Source organism: Vulpes lagopus, chromosome 4 (assembly GCF_018345385.1).
Source record: "Vulpes lagopus strain Blue_001 chromosome 4, ASM1834538v1, whole genome shotgun sequence".
NCBI lineage: Eukaryota > Metazoa > Chordata > Mammalia > Carnivora > Canidae > Vulpes > Vulpes lagopus.
This window is the reverse complement of record NC_054827.1, coordinates 68,596,488-68,617,233: the sequence shown is the minus strand read 5'-3', so window position 1 is coordinate 68,617,233 and position 20,746 is coordinate 68,596,488. Positions and strand designations below refer to the sequence as shown.

General features: G+C 33.9%; 1 protein-coding gene across 1 annotated transcript in view; it reads right to left on the bottom strand.

Annotated features, from left to right (window-relative positions):
• SLCO4C1 (solute carrier organic anion transporter family member 4C1) overlaps positions 1 to 20,746 on the bottom strand; it is a 78,439-nt gene that overhangs the window by 14,716 nt on the left and 42,977 nt on the right. Inside the window, exons 3-9 of the mRNA XM_041753871.1 lie at positions 17,581 to 17,763; positions 12,938 to 13,034; positions 11,382 to 11,503; positions 9,924 to 10,042; positions 7,736 to 7,880; positions 7,137 to 7,332; positions 1,871 to 2,024 (exon numbers count right to left, since the gene is read on the bottom strand). Coding sequence (XP_041609805.1) covers positions 1,871 to 2,024; positions 7,137 to 7,332; positions 7,736 to 7,880; positions 9,924 to 10,042; positions 11,382 to 11,503; positions 12,938 to 13,034; positions 17,581 to 17,763 — 1,016 coding nt within the window. The remainder of the gene's footprint in view (positions 1 to 1,870; positions 2,025 to 7,136; positions 7,333 to 7,735; positions 7,881 to 9,923; positions 10,043 to 11,381; positions 11,504 to 12,937; positions 13,035 to 17,580; positions 17,764 to 20,746) is intronic.

The window sequence follows — 20,746 nt, the reverse complement described above, 5'->3', positions numbered from 1 at the left end:
ATTGTCTCAAGTTGTAACCTATTATTGACTCTTGACTTATGAAATAAATTGACAAGAATAAACAATTACCAGGTCTCACATTCTAAACTACTTTTAATGGATCATAATTGTTCAAATAGTTTTCCATTATAGAAGACAAAGAAGCAGGGAGAGTGACAATCTATTTACACTAGTTTCAAAGGACAAACACTGTAATTTTAACAAGTGCACAGTAACATAGACTAATACATCATAATTCTCTGGGGGGAGAAAGTCCTACTTTCAACTAAACCACTATAACTTTCTGAACTTTCTGTAACTGCGTTACTAAAAGCAAACTGTGTATCTTCTAGGATGACACTTATGACAATCAAAAACTTGAAGTTATTACTTCATTATCCAAAAGGTTATTTTATATATAAGCATAAAATATTAACTATTTAATATATACATATTTAATTAATAATATAAAGTGTTAGAAGGAAACATGTTAAAAGATCACAAGTATAACTTTCAAAGGAAAAGAACTGAGAGTTTAAGAAGTTCATTAGGCATAACTATTTTTTAAAGATTTTTTATATCTCAATTCTATCCTTACTATAAATCTTTTTACAAGTCTAACTCCTCAATAAAAGTCATATTAAAGCCAAAGAAGTCAAATGAAATCATTCTTTTATTATTCTGAAGGCCAGAAATCTTTTTTTTTTTTTTAGTGCTAAAGTCAGTCTAGGGTCCTGGGATCGAGTCCTGCGTCAGGCTCCCTGCGTGGAGCCTGCTTCTCCCTCTACCTGTGTCTCTGCCCCTCTTTCTCTCTCTGTCTCTCATGAATAAATAAATAAAATCTTTTAAAAATAATAAAAATAGTAAAAATCTGTAAGTTAAGTAATATGAAAAAATGTACATTGCTTCTCATATTCTCACACCTGCAGGAAGGAGTGACAAATATAGTAGGAGTACCTAACTGTATTTATTGCACATAAAATCATTAAAGATATATGTATATGTGTACACACACATACACAGATTTATGTGTGTATGTATGAACATGCAAACGTGTATAACCACACGTTATAACCAACAAATATATCCATGTTGGTTTTAGAAGAAATCTAAAGTAATTTTATGGATCATTCCAATTATCTATTTATACTTATTTACATAGAAATCTTTTCCTGCAATCTTAAACTTCTCTTTGTATGGGAAAAGGAATGCCATTTCATGATTCTACATTTCAAATAGTCAAGATTGTGCTCTTTTGTCATGTATTTCTGATTTATCTTATTTATTGTGATCCCTTATACTATAGCATGTATGTATTTCCCGCAGGTCTTCTCAAAGTTATCACATTATCTATTAATGTATAACATTATGTGCTACCGATAATTTGAATGTCATTTTCCCCCAAAATTCTTAAATTTAGCTAACATGAAATCTTTAGATTGTAGATGTAGTACAATAAAATTCTATTGGACTCTCTTAAACCATTTCATTTTTTAAAAAATCCTATGTAGGTAAACTAATATGCATTCTAATCTAGAATTAAAAGTAAATTTGTATTTGAGAATTAATTAATTTGGCTGAGAAAATTAAAATATAAAAAGGTAAATAATATTTCACTCTTATTTCACTCCACTTTGCCTGAGCTCTACCCTCTTAACCAATTTAAAGCATTCAATACATTATTGTTGACAATAGGCACAATGTTGTACAGCATATCTCTAGAGTTTATTCATCTAACTTGACTAAAACTTTATGTCTAGCTTCTGAATGGTCCCTCCTGGGCAGCAAGGAAGAACTAGAACCACTAAATTCCACTAGTGGGATAAAGATGGCCGTCCATAAATATACAAAGACACTGCCTCATTAAAGTAAAGCAGAAGACACGTGTTACCTTTGGATGTCTTTTTGAAGTATAATTTGCACAACCTGCAAAGCAGGGAGAAAAATACTGGATTCCATCTCCTCCGCAGATAGGATAATAATATGATCTCAAGCAGTGACAATTGCTATTACAAGGAGCGGTCAAGTTTCCCAGTTTTCCTGTCCTGTTAACAAGAAATTAAATGAGGGCAAATTATCTGTATTGTAACTTTTAATGAACAGTTCAGAAGCCTTGCTACATCTTCCATTCAGTCATTTATTTACTCACTTAACACATATTTAATTACTGAATGAGTAAAACAAATGTCTGTCTTTTCACGTAGAATTTAATTTCTTATGGGAGAGAGAGAGGAAGTATGAGCAATACTTGTATAACGCATGCCAGTGATTAGAAAAACAGGCAGAGAAAGCAAATAAAGCAAGGTTTCTCATTTGGTACATTACTTTTTTTTTTTTTTCTTTTCTTTTCTTTCTTTTTTTTTTTTTTTTTTTTTGTACATTACTCTTTCAAGGGGTGGTAGGGAGGAGAGTGCTGATTTTGTGGATTGTAGGATGCTTAGCAGCATCCCTGGTCTCTACCCACTAGATGCCAGTAACACTCCCTCAGTTATGACAACCAAAATTTCTACAGACGTTGCCTAATTTCCCTGGGGTGTAGGCAAAATTTTAAGTCTAGAAGGATGAATAAAATAATGGTATTCAGCATACTCATTTTATCAGTGGGAAAACTAGGGCCCAGAGAGATTAAATCACTTTTCCTGTCTTTGCCAAATATTCCTGGTTCCCAGACTCAGTTGTGTTCCAGACTGCCTCTTAATAGGATGCAATATGTTTGTTAAGATAAAGGGTTACCCTAATCAAAGATACTTCTCGAGTCCCTATTTATTCATTCATTCAACCAATAAACTGAGCAAATGCTAGGCTGCATGCTAGGTATCAGGAATACAAAGCTGAGTAAGGTAGTTGCTGTCCTCAAAGATTTCACAGTCTAGGAGTAGAGATGGACACAGAAAATTATACACTAATATGGTGAGTGGTTAAAAGTTTTTGCAAAATACACTTTAGAAGCATGGAAGAAAGGCAGGCAAAATTTGAGTGAGACTCTTTAGGAGCAAGGCACCTGGGTGGCTCAGGGTTGAGCATCTGCCTTTGGCTCAGGGTGTGATTCCAGGGGCCAGGGATCGAGTCCTGCATCAGGCTCCCTGCAGGGGCTTGCTTCTCCCTCTGCCTGTGTCTCTGCTTTTCTCTCTGTGTCTCTCATGAATAAATAAATAAAATCTTTTAAAAAAGAAAAGAAATAAAGAGATAGAGACAAAGACACAGAGAAAGGGAGGGAGGGAAGGAGGGAAAGGGAGGAAGAAGAAAAGGTGGGGGCAGGGGGAGCAGAGCAAAAGGGATAATAAAACCCCTCCTCATAGTAACCATGAAGCTAACACTCCTGCACTGGGAGGTCAAAATCAGTAAGTGAGTGATTTATCTAAAGATTAGAAGATAATAACCACTATGTTGGAAAATGATGATATTTAAGGGGTTGGTGGAGAATCAGGAGCTCATTCATGAAAGAAATAGACTGAAGGATAGAAAAAAAAAATTGGCACTGAGGCGGACACTTGACGGGATGAGCACTGGGTGTTTTTCTGTATGTTGGTAAATTGAACACCAATAAAAATTAATTAAAAAATTAAAAAAATAAAAAAATAAAAAATAAAAATTAAAAAAAAATTGGAAACAAATCAGTCCAAGTTTGAAGGAAAGGTGATCAGAGTGTAAAATCTAAGTAATTTGTCACTCTGCCTTGAGTCTCTTCTAATCTATTCCATAGGCTGCTGCTCAATTTTTTTTATCAAGCACTGTTTTACTCGCAAAAGAAAGCATTCAGGACTACCTATACCTAGCTTACAATATAGATATAGGAGTACAGCGACTAGAAAAATACTACCCCTTCAATTCTAGAAACAGCCTCTACACGGTTTTTAATTTAAATTTCCCAATATATAATTCTCATACTCTCAATAAGTGACTATTGAAAACATGAAAACAGTATGATACAAACTTCTCTTCAAGAAACAAAGAAATGTAGCATATATCCCTTATTATCAAGCCTACATATGCCACTTAAGCCTATATATTTTATAAACCTTTACTGCAAGAGGTAAAGGAAACTATTTTTAGGAAAATAGCCAATGCTTGCAAAGTATATTAAATGGACTTAATATACATAGTATTTTAAAAATGAATAAGTATTTTAAATTTTAAAATTTTTGAATATTTAAAAAATAGATATATGCACACATCTGTCTATATGAGCAATGTGTATATGACAAATAGAATTCAAATGCTGATTTCTTATTTGAATCCAAACTACTCTATAATTATGCCTCTACCATAAGCAAAGATTTCCCTAAATGTATTACAACATCCTAATAGGTATGCTTCTTTAAGGTGCTGTTTCAGATAAGAAAAGAAATTCTAGCTATAGACCAGACAGAGAAAAAATATTATGTGTACTTGGTACAGTATTTCATATTTTATGAGATTCTAAGTATAAAGTAAAACACAAATCACCATTATTAGCACTGATTAACAAAGCAGACTCAAATTGCCTATATCGTCAAGGCAGTAAAAGAACCATAGGGATTTTTAATAACTAATAGACTTTTAGAAATGACAGTCTCCTTTCAATTGTTGTGCCCACATTAAACATTTAAGAATGAATTCATGTAACATATTATAAATATTATTAATATCCACTAATCAGTATTGTTGATCTTAAGTTTTTTATGTATATCGTTTAACAGGGTTTTAATTAAACTTATCAATAAGCCTCACTAAATAATTCATAGTCAAAAAAGCTGTTTCTAACCACCTGTGATTACATGGCATGGGGAAAGCCTACAGCAATCTACTAAAAAATGCTCCATTTTCATAACTTCTTTCACTAACAAGTTATTTCTTGAGCTTCTTTTTTTTTAAGATTTTATTTATTTATTCATGAGAGACACAGAGAGAGAGAGAGAGGCAGGGACACAGGTAGAGGGAGAAGCAGGCTCCCCACAGGGAGCCCGATATAGTGCTTGATCCCAGAACCCTGGGATCATCATCTGAGCCGAAAGCAGATGCTCAATCACTGAGCCTCCAGGAGCCCCATATTTCTTGAGCTTCTTAGTCTATTCTTTATTCCATATACTACTTTTTCTTATACGCGTTTTTTTGTTTTTAAGATTTTATTTATTTATTCATGAGAGACACACAGAGAGAAGCAGAGACACAGGCAGAGGGAGAAGCAGGCTCCATGCAGGGAGCCGGATGTGGGACTCGATCCCAGGACTCTGGGATCAGGCTCTGAGTCAAAGGCAGATGCTCAACCGCTGAGCCACCTAGGCATCCCAATACACATGTTTCTTGAATGAGGCTACCCATAATATGTACATTTTAATATGCAGCACACAGAGCTAAAACTGAAAATTTGGGGCCACATACCCCTCAAACTAACACCTTCTCACTTGTCTTCCTTCCTGTCCATAGACTAAGGACAATTTATCTGGTAGTAACTCTTGTTTAAGGTTAAAAAAAAAAAAAAAGCAAATAGATTCACATCTGCATCATTCATTTTTCACGAAGATTAACAAGTGTTAACCTATCCAGAACTTTCTGTTCTTCTAAAAGGAACATAAAAAAAAAGTAGTTCCTCGGGATATGTTTGGGTGAAGTTTGTAGATATTAAAGTTAGGTCTGCAGAGCTTACCTCTACCTACCTTTCAGCATCTCCAGAAACTTTGATTTACAGTTACATAACCTAAGTCTCATTCAAACTGGTTCCTGAACCTAGCCTTTACTTTCTAGCATTTATGGCTAACATATTCCCCCTCAGCCTTTCTCTCTTCCCAAAACTCTTCGTATCCTTAAAGGATATGTAAGCCCATACTCTTCCTGAGTCTAATTAAAGGAAACTGAAAAGCCCTCCTTTTGAATTTCATAGCCTTTTGTATGTCTCTCATTACCTAATGCATTGTTCATTTACCATTTTGTTTCCCCCATCTCTCCTGCTACATTGTAAACTCATTTAGAGCAGGGATTTTGTCATAAAAGTCAGCCAGAAGATGTAGTCAACAAATGTGAATAAATGTAATAGAAATGAACTTAGCATTGCTTCAGAATGCTCAGCAACTCATTAATGTAAAAGAATGACAGAAATGAACAGCAATTGCAAATCATAATTGTTACTGGCAAACTCATGCAAACAAAGTACATTCTATTTAGGTTACCTGAATGTCATATTCTAAAAAAACTGTGGAGTCCTTGACCTGGATGGAGTACTGGCTCCCTCATCTGCCTCAAACACATGTAATGAAACAATGAAAGCAGCAATACAGGCTATAAATGCATCACAGTGCAATGCCAACCTGCCTGATCACCTAACTCACAGTTTGGGATTTCAAAACCAAACAAACAAGGCAAAGAAAGATAAAAATGATCACATCAGTTACAGGTAAAAACATGTTTATGAGTCAGAACAACAAGAAGTCATTTCTTTCTCTCCAATAAACATCCAATAAACATGTGCTTCTAAAATAGAAAAAAAAAATAAACAAAAAATAGAGTAGAAACAATAATAATTAGTATAACCTAGGACTAGTTTCATTTAATTTCTCTCCTAGATTATTTTCAACCCACCTAATACATGAATTTCACCATAGGAAATCACCTCTATTTTTCAAGACTTTCAATAGCAATATAAGATAAGAAATTCCCCCCTAGGATGTGAATCCCTTCAGCACAAAGATTCCATTATACTAATCTTTGTATCCCTCAACATAGTATCCAGGATAGATATCCAGGATAGAACAGATGTCCCTTAATTATTCTCTGAATAAATATCCAACATTTAATAAGATGTCAGTTATTTAAACTACAAAACAAGGGACACCTGGGTGGCTCATTGGTTGAGCCTCTGTCTTCGGCTAAGGGTGTGATCCCAGGTCCTGGGATCGAGTCCTACGTCGGATTCCCTGTGGGAAGCCTGCTTCTCCCTCTGCCTGTGTTTCCGCCTCTCTCTGTGTGTCTCTCATAGATAAATAAAATCTTTAAAAATAAATAAACAAGCAAACAAACTAAAAAAAAAAAAAACTATATATCCTTACATAGGAGAAAGCCTTCCAATTTAAAAAAAAAAAAAGCCAATCTTTCATTAATTTACTCAAGAAAGCATGTACTCTGAAATATACACATAGTTTATTACCCTGACATTAATATCAAAAGCACTGAAATATATTTACCCATTATATGATTCAGACACACCAGCAAATGGCTCATTTTCACAGTTGGCATAAACAAATACAAAACTCAGAGCAAATGCAACTAAAGATGTAAGCAAAGCAAACTTCATTGTGTTTTTACATGTCATTTTGAGTTTTGAAACAAGGACACCACCTAAAATCTGACCAAGAGCAGCTCCAGGAATTAAAACAGCCCCTGGTGAGAAAGAAGACACAGAGAGTGAGAAAACATACATGTGTACTCAGTTAACTCATATGAGAATTGGAAAACATCAAAAACAAGCACAGTATTAACATATGAATATTATTTAGCCATTTAGAAACACCTGAATAAATGATATAATGGTTATGTCAAGAGATTAATAAAATTAATGTTTTGAATATTAAGATTGACAAATATGCTCTTTAGCTCTACAGCTTCTGTATTTCTCATTCATAAAACAGACTGTCAAATGTCAGAAAATTAGAAACTTGTATGAAACTAATATAGTAAATTTTAAAAAGAGGGCTATCAAAAATGATAGACTATTCTGATAAGCATTTAATGTGGCAAAGTAAAATTATTAGATTAAATTCGAACAAAGAAGAAAATGGTTTACCTGCAAGGGTGGCTGCAAAGCTGGAAGACAATCCAAACTGATTTTCTATAAATTTAGGTAAAAATGTAGCAAACCCAGTAGTAATTAAGGCTTCTGAAGAAGTTGAAAGAACTAAACACATAAAGACAGTATTCCCCATCAAATTCTAAAGAAAAAATATAGTTCACCAAATGAATAACTATGCTTATATTATAAAATGTAGCATTAGAATCAGCAGCATGATGAAATGGCAAATTTTTAATAAATACAATATAATTATAAATTTCAGCATTTTCTCCAGTACCAAAGCGTAAGTACAGAATACTAATAGCTTTATATATACTACAACGAGAACATTTATACATGCAGCACCTAGAGAATTGATAGGTGATTCATCAAGAGGGTGACTGTGCCTTATCATATGCAGCGACTGGGTAAAGAAGGTAAAAGCCAGCTTGGAAAGGTTCCCTTTACCAGTCGATTATAAATCTCCATACATTAAATCTATCCCTTGCCTGATTTGTTGTAGTGTGCTCTGAATTTCCATGTCTAGTAAGCGAAGAACTCAATTACAAGTACAGATGAGAATGGTCTCTAAGTATAAGATCTGTAGTGTTCCATGAGTAAAGGACTCAATAGTTAAGAACCTTACATAGTAATAATTTTAAAGAGAGGTCCACATTGCTTGGTCTTTGAGAAAAGATTCTCAGAATCTTTTTTAATCTATTGGGGGAGAGAATAGAGATTAATTAGGTCAATTTAATCTAACCATAAAGTTAAAATCAAATTATAGTTCTGGAATATTAAATGCAAAAGAAATTTCATTAAGTCAAACAAAATACACACATGCACAGATCCACATAGACGAGTCACAAAAGGGCAAGATAAGAGAGTTTTAAATCAGATTCAGATGATCTAACATAAGAATAACAATAGTGACAAAAGGAGAAAAAGTGCCCAAATGAAAACATTCAATACTTTTTAAAAAGGATAATAGCAGAAAGTATTTAATCAGATTAAAAAAATAATGGATTCCTAGCAAGGATTAATGAAAAAAAAGATCACCTGACAAGGATTAATGAAAAAACACATACATAGAGGCATAACCTAACAAATTGACTGAAATTGCAAATAAATGAAAAAAATTTATAAATTTGCAGATGGAGATGAAAAAGAATCACATTGACATGGAACTTCTTAACTACAATACAATTAACCAGAAAAGAGCAAGGTAACACCCACAGATTTCTGGGACTAAAATAATGTGATCCGAAAGTGTTCATCCAGTCAGAAATATCATTCAGTATTCAAGGATACTTAGATGGCATCTTGTCTGAGGAAAACTAGCAATATAATAGTCTACCCAGAGGGTTCTGAATCGGAATCAAGACCATGAAGCATGAAACCTTGAAGCAGGAATTTTAAAAAGCAGTGGTGAGTTAACGCTTGATGGTAATACACACAAGAATTTATAAAAGAAAACAGAAGTTGGAATTAAAAATCATGAACAATCTCAGCAAAACACAAGATTGTGCCTACCTGGGAGAAAACAGAGAGTTGAAAAGTAGGATAAATGGAAATAAGAACATTTCAGGCTTTCATTTGAGGAGGAAAATGAAAATAATTGAAAGGTAAATAATTTTCAGATCTTGAAAAGGTAAAATTATAGACTCCTGTATGTACAAAATTTTTATGATGCTATATGGGAAGAATGTCTTTCTTAGAAGTACAACAGAATAGACCATACCATTTGTTTCTTTAACCTCAAATACAAACCAAGTAACCACTAACTGCCACTTCATTCACAAGGGAAAAATATCGGTTTGACATTCTCAAATAGGTATTAACAATTCAGTGATAACCAATTGATCCACTACATTAGGGAAATGGCATAGAATAATGATGGGCTGCAGTCCTAAGGAGGAACCACTGAATATTGATATTGCCAAGAAGATAACTCATGTTCTTTCAACCATTTTACCCTGGAATAGCTCTCATTTACTCCAAACATAATAAAATTAAATCTGAAGAGTTATTTATTTATAAAAGCTAGAACCATAGTAAATAGGCAAATGAAAATGAATTGTGAAATATTTGTCTGTGAATATGTATATATTTACTCGTGTTTATGTAATACATACATACATATATCTACCTATTTAAATGTGGAGGGTGTGCGTGTGTCTATGCATATACAGTGTTATTTTACCTTTAGCGCAGTTGGAAAATCTTTCAAACTTGTTCCAAAATTCTCCTCTGTGTCTTTTAAGGAACTACTCTTTTCCTTATGAGTCTGGCAAGTTCTCTCACTATGAAGTTTTGCTGTACCTAAAAAAAAAAAAAAAAGTAAATGTACTTGTTCTATCACTTCATTTTTCACTTTTTATTTTTTCATTATCTTTTAAATTTTTTTCATTCTCATTTTTTAAATGCTTACTTTTTAACTGACACATATTTCTACAAATATACAAATTCTGTAACGTAAGAAGCCAGTTTCTCTCTGTCAGCAAAATTGCACAAATATCTATGTATGTAATTTGTCTGTCCTGAGAGCTAGTATTATTCCTATTGGCTAAGGAGGTTCCAGCAAGTCTAATATTAAGATGAGACACTTTTGTTCCAATGACATATTCATTCCCTTTATTTAAAAATATCTCTTAAATTCTCTTCTTCCTCTAGAATGGATCTCTTTTTTTCATCCATTATATTGAAACAAAGTATGTTTGAGGCTCTTTCCCTTTACTCTCTTTAATATACTTTGCAGATGAAACATTTACCATGTATTACCATATCCCTTTGATTTTTAATAATGGCACCCTGAATAAATCTGAGAAAAAAGGCAATATATGGAATTATAAGTTGGATGGTCTAGGGTAGAAAAAAAAAAAAATCAATGAATTCACCTACTTCTACTCTGCTCACTTTTCTTTTGCCCATTCCGAAAAATTAATCATCTATCCTTCTGCATATGACAACAGAAAGAACTATTTAACCTTCTGCCTAGAGAAAAATATTTCAACAGATAATGTATTTGAACTATATGATTATATAGAAGCAAAATTTTACAAAGAAAGGAATGGATATTCTTTTCTATTAACCTTTTCTTTTTAGGAAACTAATATTGAAATATGGTGATAATGAGTATACTACAGTATTACTTTGATGACAAATGAAAAAAAAAGGTACTGGTACTCTCATCAACAAATAATATCAATGACTTAAGGCAGATTGACTATTGGTGAGTGAGGAACTGAACACAAACTAATAGTTTGAAAGATCTCGTATCTTGCATATACATAAAGCAAGATTCCAGAAAACAGACAGGAAACAAATTTATTATTAAGTATATTTATAATAATATATTATTACTCATATTACATATTATTATAGTATTATATATGTTATTACTATGTTATTAATATATATTATTAAGTATATAAATATAGTAAGAAAGTGAATACATATAGTTTTATTGCTTTTATTAATTGGAAATAAAGGAAAACCATGAGTATTTCGATAGCTACCCAGTATTTCCTAAAGACAAAAATATCCAAAAGTTTGCATAAGCAGACAAATGAAATTCTATAAAACAATGAATTTTCTAGGCATCTTACAAATTATAAGCAACCCTTGGCCTAACAATTGGTTTTAAAGAAGATATGTTTACCTGGTAAATGTTTCGGAAAACATAAAAAAGGTATTATCAAAGACCAAGCAAAGATCCAACACAGAAGAAATCCGATCCACCATGCCCCCAGCCATCGTGGATCATCTTCAGAGATACCTATGCTATGTGATAGAAAAACAAAATATAAAAAAAAAAAAGAAAAACAAAATATAAAAGTTAACTCTACCTTGTTCATTAAAATGCAGTTATGATAAGTATATACTTTGCAATTCAGCACATATATAGGGGAATAGTATTATAATATCCAACATTTAAACTAAGTCATTGCAATGAATCAGACAACAGACAGCAGGCATAAATGAGAGCTATAATGGCTTACAAAGTATTTCAAATGGCAATGTGACATAGAAATGTAAAATATTTAATAGTAAATATAAGTATGCTAAATATCTGGAAGCATACATAGAATTTCTGAACATTCTTTACCTAACTTTGGCTAAGTTTTTCTTCTCTACTATACTGAGTACATCTTATAGCAAATCACTGATCTGTGTTAAAAGTCCGTACACTGTGCTTCAATTAAGGCATTCATTTAAGCGTAAAATTCCTTTATTTAATTAATGTATTTATTAAAGTATAACTGACTTACAATATTATATTAGTCTCAGGTATGTAATACAGTGATGCATTATTTCTATATATCACGTTATGTATTTCTATATATTACAAAATGGCCAACACATTACCTATCACTGTATTTATAGAACTGTTTTTCTTGTTTTGAGAATTTGTAAGATTCACTCTAAACAACTTTCAAAAATGCAGTCCGATATTACTAACTATAGTTTCCATGTTGTATATTACACCCATGACTTAATTATTTTAAAATTAGAAATTCGTACCTTTTGACTCCCTTTACTCATTTCACCCATTCCCCCACCTACGGTAACCACAAATTTATTCTCTGTATCTATGAGCTTGTTTTTTGTTGTTGTTCGCATGGTTTTGTAGATTCCACATACACATGAAATCATATAGTATTTGTCTTTCTCTGACTATAAAGTTCTTCTTAAAATAATTTATTAACAGTGTTGTACAATGATTCTCATAGTTGTATATCAATCGGTTTCTCCCCAAACACACCAACCCTAAAACTCATGTAATTCTCCACTGAAATTAAAAACTTTTCTTAAAAACCCAGCTCTCTGTTTCAAGGACTTCCTTCATATCTTTTATATACTATCTAAAATAGTAAACTGGGACTAACAGCTCAAAGAACAAATCACATATCTATAAACACATTTTCAGGGGGCCTGGGTGGCTCAGTAGGTTAAGTGTCTGACTTTAGCTCAGGTCATGATCCCATAGTCTCGAGATGGAGCCCCACAGGGGGCTCCCTGCTCCATGGGGAGTCTGCTTCTCCCTTTCCCTCTGTCCCCCTCATTCCTATGCTCTCTCTCTCAAATAAATAAAATATTTTTAAAAAATAAAGTATAACCACATTTTCTTATTCATTATACCCAATCACATAGGAGTGTACAGTTTTAATTCCTAGTGGTAAATGAAATAAATAAAAGAAAAAGATATTGCCTTGCCTTTGTCCCATATCCACATCAATATACAAGGTTAGCAGCTGTCCTCCCAACACATAGCCAATAGCAGGGCCTAATATTGACATAGAATAGCCAATTCCTAGAAGAACAAAGACATTGAAAATGGTCAACTGTACAACTTCGTTATGAATGTCTTACAGTAGTGAAGAAATATTTTACTGTAGAAAAATTGAAATGATTAGAATTACAACAAAATTACACATATTTTCAATAAAAAATACAATTTGGTACCATTTGTTAAGTAAGGAGCTTGAAAATATTTTTAAAAATAAATATAACTATAAAATATATTTTAAATGTAAATATATATGTAATTCAATGTAAAAGTTGTTAGACTATAATAATAATTGCAATAAATCCAATAATTACATATTCATGGAAAGTTACATATGTTAAATAGCAACAGAAGTAGTACATCTGCTATTACCCTTCAGGGATGATGATAATAATTACTGTTTATAATTGTTATGTAAGAAAATAATGTGAAATGAGAAGTCTTTTCTACTCCGTACACATTCCAAACGCAATATGTATTTTGCACTACAGCAGCTGATTTTAAAACCTGGATGTGATGATTAGCCGTTTCATAAAAGTAAGCCATTAATTTAAAGTCCCATACTTAGTGAATCTTCCATTTCCACTTGCAGCAGAATTAAATTGACCTTATTTCTCTCAGATATTTAAAATTTTGCCATGCATTGTAACATTCAAATTTTTGCAAAAGATTATGCATATGTTAGTATCTTCATATATTACCACCTTCTGAATTTTTTTATTAACTACTAAGATTTTCATTCACATACACAAAAGAATGAATATATCATATCCAAAGCTAAGCATATGTCAATGGCAGAAATGATTTATGTCCTTGACCAAGTCTCCAATGTAGAGCTCATGCAAAATGATCTGAAAACATAACTTTTGAAGGACCACTGAGTCAAAATTCTGAGGAGAAAGATCTAAAGAACTGGGACTGATATTTTTCCTGAGTGTATTTGCTGATTCTACAAAATACACTGGGAAGGTTAGCAATCCTTGCTAGTCTCCAGAAAAGTAGGGAAACCAAAGTTACAGCCCAGGATCTCTAACTTGGAAGTTATACCTTATAGACTTTGCCCACCCTACATTTTATGTTGGTACCAGGAGGCCATACTCTAAAAGTAACAGTGAGTTAGAAGTTAGACTTGCCCACAGAGTACGTACAGCTTTGCTTCAAATAAACTCAATCTGTGAAGTTAGATAAAGGGAATCTCAGATTCCAGGGTTCCCCAAATACATCAGAGATAGGGAATTTATGAAAAAACAAAAAGGAAGGTTTGGAGAAATACTGTCAAATAAAACACCTTTGTCAAAGTTAAAATGGAAGAGATACATGGCAGATTACTCAGGACTAAACTGAGGATTACCACACTGGAAAATCAATTAAGTCAGTATATATTTACCAAGAAGCACAAAAAAATAAAAACAAAGGATAAAAAAAATACAGAAAAGAGTAATATATGAAGAATACATTTTTCAAAAAAAGGCTTAGCATACATGCAATGGGAGTCCTAAGAGAGGAGATAACAGGAAGAGGTTATATTTGAATAAATAATCATAGGAAATATCCTAAAGCCAATAAAAATATCAAAAAATATATTTATGAAGTCATATAAAATCCATAAAGGTTAAATAAAAGGAATTTTGCACCTATACACGTGATACAAACAAAACTGATGAAAATCAAATGCAAAGAGAAAAATCTTAAAATGGCAAACATATAAGAAAGAGTGGAAGTGAAAAGACAAAGAAAGAGTATTTTCAAAGTACTGAAAAAAAAAATCACTAGCCAGCTAGTCATATTCCTGTGAAAATATTCATCAGGGAAAAGGATTAAAAAGAACATTTTTAGTTAAAGGATTCTAGAACATTTGTGATGATCAAGTATGTGGTAAAAGTACCGATTAACATTAGAATTTCATAAAATCATGTTTACATATAAGGTCATTAGTAGATGAGAAATAAAAGAGTATATACCCAGGAAGTTAATAGAGAGAAGAAATGAAATAATATTAAATTAGCCAAAAGAAAGAAAAAAAAAGAGCAAGAAATAAGGACATAGAGTAAATAGAAAGCATAGGAAGCACATGTTAAGATGAAAGATTTAAACACAAAATGACATTAAATGAATTAAAAAGTTCAATGAAAGAAAAAAGATTGTTAACCCAAGGAAAGCATCAAAGAAGTAGAGGAATAAAGAGTGACTGCCTGGAAACATTTGTGAGGACAGAGATGTTGCATTAACCACTTTTTAAAATTTTTTCTAAAAGGTAGCAAATTTTGACCTTTTTCATTTTGCCCATTTTTGCATTGTTATGAATACAGTGTGTCTCATAGAAGAATGTATAGAAGAATGTATGCCACCAGTAATAGACACTGTTTTAAAAGAAAGAAAGAATGGAGGAAACATTTTGAAAGTGAGGGAAGTAAGAATATATAAAAAGAAAGGATTTTGTGCAATAAAACCTATATATCTGGTGAAAAACGTAGTTATCTGAAAGTGAAAAAAATAAACGTATATAAGATATATAACTGTTTGTATCTTCCTTAATGGAAAAATAAAATTAAGATTAAGTTTCCCAGTTTTGTTACTTTTTTTGCCCTTTACTCTCAAAAACTACCATTTGATGAGTTCCTACAGGATGGGAAAGAGTTAACACAGCAGGCCTGTGACTGCTAACTTCAGAAAGACCTGTTGGCAAGGTTGGCCCTTAGCTGGCATTTGGGATTTATTGAACTGCCCAGAGGGATGCCACCATTCCATAACTAATAAGGTTAGTGTGCCTACACTGTACAATGTGCTTTTGCTGACACCTTGTATTCCTTTTAGGAATCTAGAACTTTGATATATGCAAGGCACAGGGTCCCTATATGATCAACCTCCAGTGAAATCCTTGCTCACTGAATCTCTAATGAACTTGTAGAAAATATTCCAAACTCATTGCTGGCAGGATCAATTGCTAGCTGTATGGCTCCACTAGGAGGAGCTAAATCTTGGAAGCTTGCACCCAGTTTTTGGCTGTACTTTGCCTAATGCACCTTATCCCCTTGCTGATTTTGCTTGGTATCATTTTACTATAATAAATCATAGCTATGACCAAGAAAATATCTAAGTCAGTCCTCCTACAGATTTATGGAATCTGGGATGGTTCTATGGGCCTCTACCCCACCAACTGTGTTTAAATAATTTTTGAGAAACTTCCTATTTTTGTGCTACTAAAACATAAAGATTAGAGTTGTCTTAGAAGTACTGATCAGAAGAGGACTTCAGAAAGAAAATCTGTTGAACTGGAAGAGTGAAAAGCATCTTCACCAGCTAATTGCAAAAAAAAAAAAAAAGCACTCTTAAATTAGTAAATACAAGAAAAATTGTACAGATGAGCTGTAACTTACAAGGAGAGGGAATCAGACCTTGCAGAGAGACTAAGGCAAAACGAGTAGAGAAAACAAGTAGAAGTGTAGTGGTTTTCACATTACAGAAGAGCCTAGGTAGATCTAGTGGTCTCTATTAGGGCTACATTGAACATATTTGACTTCCAGAGACTATGGCAACAATCCTTACTACAGACTGAATGCTTGTGTCCTCCCAAAATTCCATTGTTGAAACCTAATCCCTAATGTGATGGTAGGAGGTGGGACCTTTGGAACTGATGACATCATGAGAGTGGAGACTTCATTAAATGAGATTAATGCCCTTATAAGAAGATGCCCCAGAAAGTCCTCTCTTCCCATCTGTCATATGAGGACACAGGAAAAAAGATGAATGATTATGAAGTAGTAAGTGCGCCTCACCAGACAATGATCTGTGGGTAGATACCCTGATCTTGGACTTCTCAGTCTCCAGAGCTGTGAGAAATAAATGTCTGTTGTTTATAAGCCAAGCGGTCTACAATATTCTGTTAGAGAAGACTGGAGGAACTAAGACAGTCCTCTACATTAGAATAATAAATTATTAAAATGAAAACTGATAAAATGAAATGTGAAACACATTGATTTAACGAAAGGCCATGCATAACCTAGTGAGCTCTACGTCGCAAGAGTATTAGAGAAGGAATTTAAGAGAAACTAGAAACTTATATTACCAAACATTAGATTCCCTCCCCCCCACCCCCAACAAGAATTAAGCCGTATATAAAAAGAATTCATCTGAAATGAAAAACTCCGCAGAATTTCTGGGTGGTTTATTTTGTTGACTCTAGTCAGGTCCATGTAGGATGTGGTAAATCAGGTGGAGTGGCACAGCTCCATCTCCCCACCCTGCGCAAATTAGCCTAGAATTCAAGTAATCTGGACAGCCTACTGCTTGGATGGCACTGCCAAGAAGGCTAGCATGCCCAGAACAGGAAACAGAGCAGGATGTCAACCAAACTCATAACCACATTCAACTGAAGGACATGTGTCAGTAAATAATGAAACAAAATGAAGAATATTGCTAGACCGAATATTTACTGGGAATCTAATGGAAATACCTAGGAAATTACAACTAACTTTTCAACAAGCATGCATTATGCTTTTATGTATAAATTAAAAAGCAATAAAATGAAATGATCCCAAAACATTGATACGTTAGGAAAGAGAAAACTTACCTATGTAGAGCGAAGACTTGTGTGTGGGCACAGAATCATCAATAAAAGCTGTTCCCAGAGTATAGAGAGGAGTTCCCCCAGTTCCCAGCAACAGTTGGCCCAAGATGAAGACATACAAGTAGTTAGAAAGCGAAGAATTTGAAGAGGTACAACTGCTTCTATTCCTTGTTGTTATGCAAGTATCTTTGGGGGGGAAAAAAGTAAATTGTGAATTTACAGAAATTTAGCTAACAATTGAAATATCTATTTTTATGAATTATACTTGCCTAACAGAACCTTATATTTCCTTCAATCATTTCTCTTTGATTAAACTATTCTTAAAACATAGACATTACTAAAGAAAATTTTAGAAATACTACCATGTTAAAATTTAGACAGTGGAGAACAAAATTGAGAAACATTACTTTAACAATCAAAATTAACAAGTTTTGGGGATAAACTAACACAAACACGATTTGCTAGGGAAGGAGTTTTCAGATTAAGGGGAAAAAAATCCAAAAAGTAGCCTTTATTTTTCTTTCCAAGTCATAAATATAGCATGACTACCATACCAAATTTATCAACCAATACCTTGAACACATGTGAAAAGTTTACTTAGGTTATAGGATATTTTGGTTAAAACAGTAATTTCTTAATATTCACTACAAAGCCATAATACTTGAAGTTATGTCCAGTTATTTTTTGAAGTCAAATTATTTTATTAAGTTTATTTATAGAATATTCTTCCGAATATCATCAAAAGAAAAATGGTAACTTTTAAGTTTTTATTAAAATCTTTTTAAAAACCACACCCGAAGGCTAAATATTATAGTAAACCCATATTGCCTAAATTCACCTGATAATATTAATGAATAAAGATGCTTGTTAAATATATATTCACAGACCTTTCCCTTTGAAGCTAGAGTTTCCAGGAAACTGAATTTTAACAATAGCTTTAGCTGATTCAATTTTCATTTCCTTAATATCAGATCAAGATTTATTACTTCCTGAATGATGAGATGAGTAAGACCCTCAAAGCACAAATCCTGAAGACTCTTAACTGGTCCATGGCCATGCAATTTTTAGATGCAAATTTTATGCATATTTATTTTATTTAAAAACTTAAAATATGCCGTCTAATTTTGTACATATTCATATTAAAAGAGGTTGATGAATATTTTAGCAGATAATTTGTATTTATAACTGGGCTAAGTCTGTATTATTTGTCTTACACACCCAGCCATGTCAGACATTTGAACTGCGATTTTTAGCTTCAATATTCACTTTTTTTGGAGGTAGTAGATTAGATTAAGAATAATCTCTTATTATTTGATACGTTGCAAAATTAAACATACATGCATTTTTTTATTTCTTCTTTTTTTAATAAAAGATAAATATATTTTGTAGTAATCCAGGAAATATCTTGACCATGTGAGTATTCTGTGGGGTTTTGATGTTTATTGTTTCCCAAGGGAAGTAATCCATGGAGTAAATTTTAAATAGCACAGAACAAGAGAAATATAAAACTCAACTCTCCTCCTTCTTGTCTTCTCTACATGTTCTCCATGTAACTCAGATGGGGGTAATGACCACTGTTAACACTTCCTTTTATTTTTTTCAGACATGTCACACATTTACATGTTTTACATCCATTTGCTCTTTTTACACAAGCATGGTCATACTGATGTAGGAATGATTTAGGGGTGGGCAGGGCTAGACAGGGAAAGATAAGGGAAAGGCCCCAGAGTCAGGCTCCTACCCATCCCAGGAAAACAGAGATAAGACAATAAAAACAGAAGAAAAAAAAAAAAAAAACTGGCTCCCTAGCTCCAAAATGTTAGGGAGTATCCCCCTTTAGTGGCTCCTAAGTAATCACAGAAATCCCAGATATGGGAAATATTATGGAGGAGATATTAACTCAGAGAGAAGGGAGCACCTTGTTTGGGCTCATGATATGTAGAAGGACATCTTGTATGTTACTGTGAGAGTTACCAGTCCACCATGTTTGTTCTAAATATCTACCCTGATATTGACAGAAATTTACCAAGTTCCCCGAACAGTTTCCTATAAAAGACAGACCATAAAAGCCCTCAATGGCCTCCCTGGCAGGACCCCTCTCACTCCTGAGACCTTTCTCTGTATCTCTGCTTAATAAACTTCTATCACTTTGCTCACTCTCTGTTGTCCATGAGATTCATTCTTCGACTCCATGAGACAAGAACCAAGCTCTCCAGTATCATTTTGGTTCCCAAACCCGGGACCACTCCCATCAAAGGGTGAGTAATGGGGACTCTAGCCTTTCTTTCCTGGGAGACGTCTCTCCCCCCTTAGATGAACTCTTCTAGTAACAAACAGCAAAACCCGACGACACCTGTTGGTCAGCTTAAAGGTGAACAGCAGGGCTGCAGTCTTAAGACTCAGATGAGAGGCTTCTGGAGAAAGGTTTGGTCAATCCTCCTTCCCCAAAGGAAGGGAATGTTGGCCTAACCCTAATCAGTTCCACTTTTCATTTTCTGGCTTTCTGAATCGGCTTTTCCCCACCTCAAGGACTTTGCTTACTGTGGGGCCATGCTTACCAATGGGATCTCAGGTATTGGAACAGAACCGTAGCAAAGGTGAGACAAGGAAAACTGAAATTGGCTAATGATCAGCCTGACTGATGAGGCACCCTGGGGCTAGAGATGCAAAGGAATCTACATGACCTATGGATGAGGGCTCATGCAACAGAGGTCTGAAGAGTAAGGTCATTCATTTATAGAATTCCCTGCTAGCCTGATGTTCATCCCAACGGCACACATAAGGACTGGCAATCCAGCAAACTGAGCCTGCCCTTCGGTTACCACTGGTGGCCCTGGGGTCTCTGAGACACGTAAAAGGATGGAGAAGCGGCCCTGGGGGGTGGGGGGTCACACCCCAAGGGAAGCCTCATTCACAAGCAACACACGCCTCCCACTGACAGACTCTCAGTGTTTTGCTTGCTTCCTCAGCCTTCTAAAAGGAATACAACCAATCATCATATGGTTTCACTCATATGGGGAATATAAGAAATAGTGAAAGGGATTATAAGGGAAAGGAGGGAAAGTGAGTGGGAAAAATTAGAGAGGGAGACAAACCATGAGAGACTCCTAACTCTGGGAAATGAACAAAGGGTTGCAGAGGGGAGGTAGGTGGGGAGATGGGATGACTG